The sequence below is a fragment of the Pseudorasbora parva genome, chromosome 19 (assembly GCF_024679245.1).
Source record: "Pseudorasbora parva isolate DD20220531a chromosome 19, ASM2467924v1, whole genome shotgun sequence".
Lineage (NCBI taxonomy): Eukaryota > Metazoa > Chordata > Actinopteri > Cypriniformes > Gobionidae > Pseudorasbora > Pseudorasbora parva.
This window is the reverse complement of record NC_090190.1, coordinates 32,943,386-32,952,492: the sequence shown is the minus strand read 5'-3', so window position 1 is coordinate 32,952,492 and position 9,107 is coordinate 32,943,386. Positions and strand designations below refer to the sequence as shown.

Sequence of the window (9,107 nt, the reverse complement as noted above, 5' to 3'; positions counted from 1 at the left end):
AACCTATAATATCTATAGGCAACAGCATAGATATGTATACGTAGCCTATCAGTGGGAAACAGCGCCTCCATACATAACAGGTTGAAGCCGTTATTACATCCGGGTCGGTCGCTATATCCCTTCCGCTGTACATTTTATAACGCTGATCCAGGGCGATCACGAAGGTAAGCAGTGCTTCGCCTCGTTCACTTGACTTATTTGTTTACAAATCAAGTGTTGGACATTTAGTTTCAACAGATTAACATGAATAAAGCCTAAATACTTTCTTTAAATAAATAGGAACATAAATGTTGTGCACCGCCTTAGTCCCTCAAATGTCATAAGCGTAAATATGGAGGTCATTGCGGGACGAGTATATTTTTTCCAATAAGTAAACTTACTGTATCATGTCTGAAGGAGTTTGGCTTGTATGTTTATGCAGTAATGTATAATCTGGAGTTGTCTTTGATCTACATGAATGTGTGTTTGTGAAACTAGTCTTGAGTAACTGTCCCTTTAATAAAATGTGTCTGACGTTTTGATGCATTTTATTTTATATGTATTGTTTTATGGTGTTAAGCCTCTAAAGTTTTTGTTGTGAATTATATTATTTAGGGGTGTTTAGTGCTTCCTACTGGTCGTTTTATTGTCAAAGAGCATGTAGACATTTTTGTAAACGTTGATGCAACACGGACACTTATGCAAGCATAACAATGGAAATAATTTTAGTTACATAACTATAAATATATGTGAATATGTGGGATTCTATTAGGATATTTAATGTTTATTTCCTTTAGAACGTTAGCAGTATAAATAAATTTTATTTGTGTATTTATGTTATTAGCTTTGTTAAATATTTCTACTTATCTTTGATTTTTAATTAATTTTAGTACTTGAATTCTTATATGCCATATACATTAGTTTTTTTAATCTAATATTATATTTTATTTTAGCTGTATTTCAGTTACCGAAAACTTTTTTTATATGTTAAGTTTTAGTTAACATTGGCAATACAGGTTGTTAGGACTAAAGTTGTTATTAAACAGACAGTGTGTCACCTTGTAATGAGGGAACCTTTCATGCTCACTGTTTCCATCAATCTCTTTAAGATAAGGATGTTGTCCTGTCTCGGCTGTCCCGTTCTTAGCCGGGTGCTGACCACTGGGGCTTCGCGTGCCCCGGTTGCCGTGGTTGCAGCTGGTGTGTCGCGCACCTCTTTAGCCGCCACTGCTGCCTCTCCCCCAAACTCCATGACACTGGTGCGGTACAACACCACAGCTCAACAGGTGAGCAAATCTACTGTGTGTGCAGAACTGATGATCAATGCAACAAGCTATAATCAGTGTGTGTCACCCAGGAAACACCAAAGAAGACCAAATTTGGACCTCTAGCTGACCAGGACAGAATATTCACTAACCTGTATGGACGACATGACTGGAGGTAAAACACATATTTAACTGTATTATGAATATATCATATATTTATAATACATAAATGCATGGAATGGGTATTTTCTCATTTTAGTATTCATTAATTATAGCCATTATTTTAGTTTTGCTGTCACAGCTGTATCAAGATGACATTTTTTATTGCAAATTAACAGACATTATTAGAGAACCAATACAGAACATAAAAAACATAGTACACATGCAAGACAAGCAGTTTAAAGGGATTCCATATCCTCTCAATAAATGAGAAAAACGAAAAGTACTGTGCATTGGGTGATTTATAATTTTTATTTAGTTGATCGATCAACTAAAAAAGGAAATAACTTCTAATATATATATTAATACATTTTTTATTAAGAAAATTAGTTTCTGCTGAAAATTCCTGCCTTCAGTGTCACATGACCCTTCAGAAATCATTCTGATATGCTAATTTAGTGCTCAATTAATGTTGTTGCTCAATTTTTAATAAGGGTTATATTTATTATCAATTAATTTTTTTTTGGCATCACAGGATATAAAATTGATTAAAATAGAAAAAATATTTGACAATTTATTATATTATAAATATAATAATTGTATTTATAATTTTAACAATATGACAGATTTTCAGTGTTTTGATTAATATCAGCCTTGGTAAGCATTAGAGACAGTATTTTAAAAATGTTTTAAAAATCGTATTAATAACATAGACTGTAAAAAAATATGGACGTAGTGTCCGTGACGTCACCCATAGGATTCCGATAAGCCGTTCTGAAGCTTAAAGTAGGGGCGAGCTGGGCGTTGCCATCTTGCGAGCGAGTCATCGAGTGTCACTCCCGGATAACAGAAAATGGGAAAAAAGGTGGGATGTGGGCGGAGCTTAGGTGACGCAATGACTATAGACGGCGGATAAATGGCTATCCACCTGTCACTCAAAGTAACCACGCCATTAATTATGCAGAACTTTAAGGCTTTATATAACGGATATTAAATCACCCCCGCTCACAGTATTCATGAAGGTCAAAATGAGCCTTATAGGCCAAAACCACAATTTGTACCAGGCTGTAAACATGTTTTTTTCCGCTGTAAAGTTGAGAATTTTAACATGGGGCTCAATGAGATTCTGCTCCCTTCTGGAGCCTGTCCCTAGTGGCCAATCGAAGAATTGCAGTTTACATCACTTCCGTATTGGCTTCAAGAGAGATTGTGGGAGGTTGCCGCTTGATTAATAATTAAAAATGATTCCAAATGTTTGACTGGTATTGTGTGCATAATATATATATATATATATATAAGTATAATGCATATATCAAGTATTATTATCATTGCCAGTGCATGTGCTCCCCATGTTTCTCAGGCTGAAAGGTGCCCTGAAGAGAGGTGACTGGTACAAAACCAAGGAGATTCTGGATAAAGGAGTGGACTGGATCCTGAATGAGATTAAGGTCTCAGGGCTGCGAGGCCGAGGTGGTGCCGGCTTCCCAACAGGGATGAAGTGGAGCTTCATGAACAAGCCTAGTGATGGCAGGTGGGTTTACATCTCAACAACTAAGATAGAGTCAGGGCTGTCTAACATAATGTAATTACAGGTTCATACATCACAGATTTTTGCAGATGGATTCTAGACTGGGTAAACCTAGCCTGATCTGTCGGCAATTTGATATGGCCCTGAGGCTCAGTCTGGAAACGGACATTAAGCCCCCATTTACACTGCATGGTTCAAGTGACCCAATTCCGATTTTTTCCTCTCATGTGGCACAGATCAGGATGTGACATGTGAACGTGTAAGCAGTAAAAAAACGCATGAATTCCGATATCCTCAGATCGGATTCAGGCCTCACTCATATGTGGTAATAAATCCGATATGATTCGGATGTGTGCATTGGCGTCTGCCATGTAAGCGGTCAAATCGGATATTCCCCAGTAAATGTGAGTCGTACGTCATTGAAAAAAGGACGGAGGCGAATGACGTCAACTCAGGTGGACACAAACTGCAATCCAGTGTTGCCAAGTCTGCGGTTTTCATGCGGAATTGGGCTACTTTAACACAGTTTTGAGTTGCAATTGGACGGGTTTTGTTGTGAAAACCTGGCAACCCCATCAAGTGCTCTCCTCTTTTTCTCCGCCTTAAGGGAGAAATGTTTTGCCGACTTTAAAGATGTGTGGAACAGTGCAGACAGCAAAACATTGTGCAATCATTTTGTCTGCGTCCATTGCATATCGCGCTGTTTTACTTCCTTTCACCGGTTAAGAACGTCTTGGGCTGTTTTCCCAGTGTGCAGTGTAAATGCAAATATCAGATACGGGTCGCTTTTGAAAAGATGATGTAAGCGGGTCGTCAAAAAAATCGGATTTAGTCACCAAATCGGAATTGTGCATCAAGACCTGCAGTGAAAATGGAGCCTAATATATCCTGCTTTTTTCACACTTTTGCGACAACCAATCACAGACTGGCTTATCCACCGTGCGTGCTATTGGCGGGTTTAACATGATGACGGTTAGAGAAGTGATGGATCGATGCCTTTTAATCACGCCTCTTGTGGTCTGATTGGTTGAAGGACTATTCAATTGCGTATTCAACTGAGTCATTTGAACTATGCTCGTTGATCACGCCTTTCGTGCTGTAGAAAATACAGAGCAGTCTCCCCAGACCAATGTTCAGTCTTAAAAGATTGAGCTTGGTCTGGTGATAGCAAGACAAGATGGATCCTGATCTAGCTTTTTTTAACATTTGGAACAAATCAGGTCATTCTTTTTCCACTCAGGCCTAAATATCTGGTGGTGAATGCCGATGAAGGAGAGCCCGGCACCTGCAAGGACAGAGAGATCATGCGTAACGATCCCCATAAGCTGATTGAGGGCTGTCTGGTGGCTGGCCGAGCCATGGGAGCACGTGCAGCATACATCTACATCCGTGGAGAGTTCTACAATGAGTCGTCCAACCTGCAGGTGAAAAACAAATATCAAATAGATATAATATCGCTCATTATATCACATAGACATAATATCGCTCATTCTTAACAGACAAAGGATGAAACCCTGTTTATTGCTAAGCTCACTTCCAAAAAAATGAGCTCGCTATGTAGGCAGCATTTGAAGGCATCGTACCCTTTTAAAAGGCTAAAAGACATTTCATGTAGGAAATTAAATTTGACAAACATTCTGAAATAAGAAATCCAAGATGTAGAACTGAAATGAATGTTATGAGTATATTATGATTTTATATTGCACTACACGGCTAAAGTTTGGGGTCAATATTTTTTTTTTAAATAAATACATTTAAAGAAACATGCTATTAGTTAGCAAGCATGCATTAAACTGGTAAAAAGTATCAGTAAAGACATGTATAATGTTACAAAAGGTTTCCATTTCAAACAAAAGCTGTTGTTTTAATTTTAATAACGGTCTATAGATCCTGAAAAAAGGTAGCACATATTATTATTATTACACTATATATTTTGATTTTATATATATATATATATATATATATATATATATATATATATATATATATATATATAATTAATATACATATATTTAATCTACTTTAAGTTCAGTTAAGAATAGTATTAATAAAATAGTGGTTGATTCAAAAATGCAGTTTATTTCTTAATGTTTGTATGTGCTATGTTTTTTGTTGCTTATTAGCGTTGTCAAACATCAGTGAATTGTGAGTCAAATCTCTGGTGCAAAGGAGTTAATTTCAGTAACTGTGCGCTAAATTGTAGTTGAGGGACGTGATGTATTGACCTTGTGTGTGTGTGTGTTCTTTCACTCAGGTGGCCATTAATGAGGCGTATGCAGCAGGGCTGATTGGCAGAAACGCATGCGGCTCAGGGTTTGACTTTGACGTGTTTGTGATGCGTGGTGCAGGAGCGTACATCTGCGGAGAAGAGACGGCTCTGATCGAGTCCATCGAGGGTAAACAAGGAAAACCTCGCCTGAAACCCCCTTTCCCTGCTGATGTGGGTAAGTCAATTCAATGTGTTGTAGATATTTTATTTTTTTAAAATGTTGTTAAAGGGGGGGTGAAACACTCAGTTTCAGTCAGTGTCATGTCAATCTTGAGTACCTATAGAGTAGCATTGCATCCTGCATATCTCCGAAAAGTCTTTATTTTTTTTATAATTATATAAGAAAGATGCGCTGTTCTGAGTCTTTCCGAAAAAAGCCGAGCGGGTGGGGGCGTGTCGTGTGAGCGGAGCTAAATAATGACGTGTGCTCGCTGCTGCTATTGTGTTGAGTCGAGTGCGTCGTAACGCTGTGTCATCCCTAACAGCGGGAAACTTTATTCAAAATAAAAATATGGCTTTTAATCAGATACAGCCATACATCTATGATCCGGAATCAGACCCAGAGGCTGAAGTAGAACAGGAGTAGCAGCAAAAACGACTAGAGCAGGACGTCTCTGTGTGGTACAAGTTATACACTAACTATATAATATGCTTAGCGGCTTGTGTTATTTACATATTTATACTTGAATTATATCGTCGTATTTTTGTCTTTGAAGGTGTACATGTGGGAAGTGCAGTTGTGCACGTGTGTTTGTGTGTTTACGCGTGGTTTGTGTAGACAGTAAGCGGACCGGTTTTGCACGGCAGGCTGGTGTTTACATAGAAAGACACGGAATAGTAGCGCATTTGAATAAAGAAGCGCGCTTATTTAGTTCAACATATTTCCCCCCTCTTTGTGTATTGTTGTTTGGAGTGCTTTTACAATACACAAACATAAAGTTACACATAAGTGGCCAGCTAAACAAATGTACACGCACTACACATCGCATGCTCCATTGATCAATTAACTATACGTGATCATGTTTGGGCTACTTGATGAGCATTGGCAAAAACACAGACATTTGAAGCAGTCTTACTCACCGCCTGCGGTACTAACGTTGGGACTGCTCCATCCTTCAGCATTAGGCGATCGGAAAATCCTGTGTCGAGCTGGGCCTTGTTTATGAAACAGTCGGCACCGAAATGCAGCGAACAGATATAAACATTCGCGCAACTCAGTTGCTGATCCGGAAAAGCAAATTCCATCCACTGTTGCCTTAACGCAGGGTTTTTGGGGAATCTGTGCAGGACTGTCTTGGTCTGGCAACCAAAAACGCACTTTTTTGGTGACATTGTTATGTGCACATCACCTGTCCAGCATCCTACAAGCCAGCGCTTTGATGGGCGTAGGCTGTTACTTTCGCTCTCTCCCTCTCTCTCTCACGCGCTTCCGGTAGAATTGTCCGTAAGGCCCATACAAGGAAATTTCGCCCCCGTTAACGTCAAAGGGGACGCATGATCTCAAAAAACTTGCCGAAACTTACGACTAACCGGAAGTAGTATTTTTGACAAAGAAACACTCCCATCAAAGTCCACCTTAACTTTTGAAACTTTGTCTATGTTTAGTATGGGATTCCAAGTCTTTAACAGTGTAAAAAGATCAGTATGCATGAAACAGCATTTCACCCCCCCTTTAACTTGACCAGTTATAAATGTAACATTTATTAATATTATTTTATTTTTGTATGAATGGTTATATTTATTTATTGAATGCGTGACCTGAGATAAATGTTGTTATTATTTTATTTTATTGAACAGTTATACATGTAACATTCGTTCATTTATTTATTTATTTATTTATTGTGTACATGATTTTATTTATTCATTTTTGGCAATATGTGACCTGAGATGAGAAGATATTTTATTTTATTTATTTTATTTATAAGTGACCAGTTATAAATGTAACGTTCTTGTTGCAGGTGTGTTTGGCTGTCCAACAACCGTTGCCAACGTTGAGACAGTAGCTGTGGCACCAACCATCTGCCGTCGTGGCGGCACGTGGTTTCTGAGTTTCGGCCGAGAGAGAAACTCTGGCACGAAGCTCTTCAACATTTCGGGCCATGTCAACACCCCCTGCACGGTGGAAGAAGAGATGTCCATTCCCCTAAAAGAGCTGATTGAAAGGCATGCAGGTACACCTCATGCTATCTGTTCATGGACATTTTTGTTCCTTTTGTTTTGAGGATTATTGAGCCATAATTCATATCTTATCTATAGGTGGCGTCCGGGGTGGTTGGGATAATCTCCTGTGCGTTATTCCTGGTGGCTCTTCTACGCCACTAATCCCACGTCATGTGTGCGACACCGTTCTCATGGATTTTGATGCCCTCATTCAGGCTCAGACCGGTCTCGGCACAGCAGCACTTATTGTCATGGATAAATCAGTGAGTTCATTTGTTAAATAACACACATGGGTTCTGTTTCAGTGGACACAGACCACTTTGAAACTTTATTTTCTCCACTGCAAATTCCTATTAGCATTTTTTACCATAGGAATATGTCTAAATTGGTGAAACACAATAGGCTAGATATCTTATTCTTTAAGTAATTTGTGGCTGTACAGTCTACTGTAGCTTTAGCATTCAACATTCAAAATCCAGACATTACCAACAAACTATGAGCACTGGCAGATGTCATTTGGAATAATATCATCGTATCGCTGGAATTTAGTATTGATGCATGCCTACTTTTTATGATTAAAATAAATGTTGCCCCTTTACAGACTGATGTTATTCGAGCTATTGCCCGCTTGATTGAATTCTACAAGCATGAGAGCTGCGGACAGTGCACTCCTTGCAGAGAGGGTATGATCATCTATGAGAGTGCACATTTTTCTGTTTTTACCTTGACAATATGGTGAGTATTTACTAGTCTGTCTTTCTGTGCCTCTCAGGAGTGGACTGGATGAATAAGATGATGTGGCGCTTTGTGAAAGGCGATGCGCAGTCAGCAGAGATTGACATGATCTGGGAGATCAGCAAGCAGATTGAGGGCCACACCATCTGCGCTTTGGGAGATGGAGCCGCATGGCCAGTTCAGGTAAAGGCTGAGTATTTTGTTTAATTTAATTTAATATTTTAATTGAAATATTTTAATGTAATTTAATATTTTTAATTTAAATCAAATTAAATTCGATTTTTTTATTGTATTTTATTGTATTTATTTTTTAATATTTTATTTAAATAATCAATTATATTACAATATATCTCTGTGAGTAATCTAAACTGCTATAAATGGTTAACATTAAACTGATATTTCGTCGTTCTTAGGGATTGATCCGTCACTTCCGCCCTTTAATGGAGAACAGAATCGAAGACTTCAAACAGAAACAGCAGGCGCGTGCTTGAAGACCCTGTATCTGTGTCCATTCTTGCTCATCCTATCTCTTATTTAAGCAAAACCAACATTGTCTCTCACTCACTGACCGCTGGCATCCATCTTCTGTTTCTATTACATACATCAGTGGCATTGAGTTAGAATCTTGAAATAGTTTTAATAGAGCTATCCCATCATGGTGATAGACTCAACAGCATACTCTGGATTGTGGATGATTTCCTGCATCATAGAGTGGAAAATGTTTGAGCAGATAACATCACTCATTTACAATAACATGTGAGTAAATGGTTATGGCTGAAAAAAATGTTATCTTATAATGATGTTAAGGTCGTTTTCTTGATAAGAAAATCTTGCACTGTATAAATGCTTAGTTGTGGAAATAAAGAGCCTAAAAATTAAAACAGTTTTTTTTATTTTTTTTATTGGATTTTGGGTTGGTCATGGTGTGTGTGTGTGTGTGTGTGTGTGTGTGTGTGTGTGTGTGTGTGTGTGTGTGTGTGTGTGTGTGTGTGTGTGTGTGTGTGTGTGTGTG

The 9,107-nt window shown here is 38.3% G+C and overlaps 1 protein-coding gene across 1 annotated transcript; it reads left to right on the top strand.

The window, feature by feature from the left end:
• Window positions 1-41: 41 nt before the first annotated feature.
• On the top strand, window positions 42-8,976 carry ndufv1 (NADH:ubiquinone oxidoreductase core subunit V1). The gene is made up of 11 exons (XM_067426036.1): window positions 42-164; window positions 1,089-1,265; window positions 1,337-1,419; window positions 2,764-2,934; window positions 4,172-4,355; window positions 5,186-5,375; window positions 7,159-7,371; window positions 7,457-7,623; window positions 7,962-8,043; window positions 8,133-8,278; window positions 8,509-8,976. The coding sequence occupies exons 2-11, from the start codon at window positions 1,095-1,097 to the stop codon at window positions 8,584-8,586; spliced, it is 1,485 nt and encodes a 494-aa protein (XP_067282137.1). The 5' UTR covers window positions 42-164; window positions 1,089-1,094; the 3' UTR covers window positions 8,587-8,976.
• Window positions 8,977-9,107: the final 131 nt, after the last annotated feature.

Coding starts and splice junctions, on each gene's coding strand:
- ndufv1 (XM_067426036.1), top strand. CDS start 1,095: ATGTTGTCCTGTCTCGGCTGTCCCGTTCTTAGCCGGGTGCTGACCACT. Junction 2,935..4,171: donor AACAAGCCTAGTGATGGCAG/GTGGGTTTACAT, acceptor TTTTCCACTCAG/GCCTAAATATCTGGTGGTGA. Junction 7,372..7,456: donor GCTGATTGAAAGGCATGCAG/GTACACCTCATG, acceptor TCTTATCTATAG/GTGGCGTCCGGGGTGGTTGG.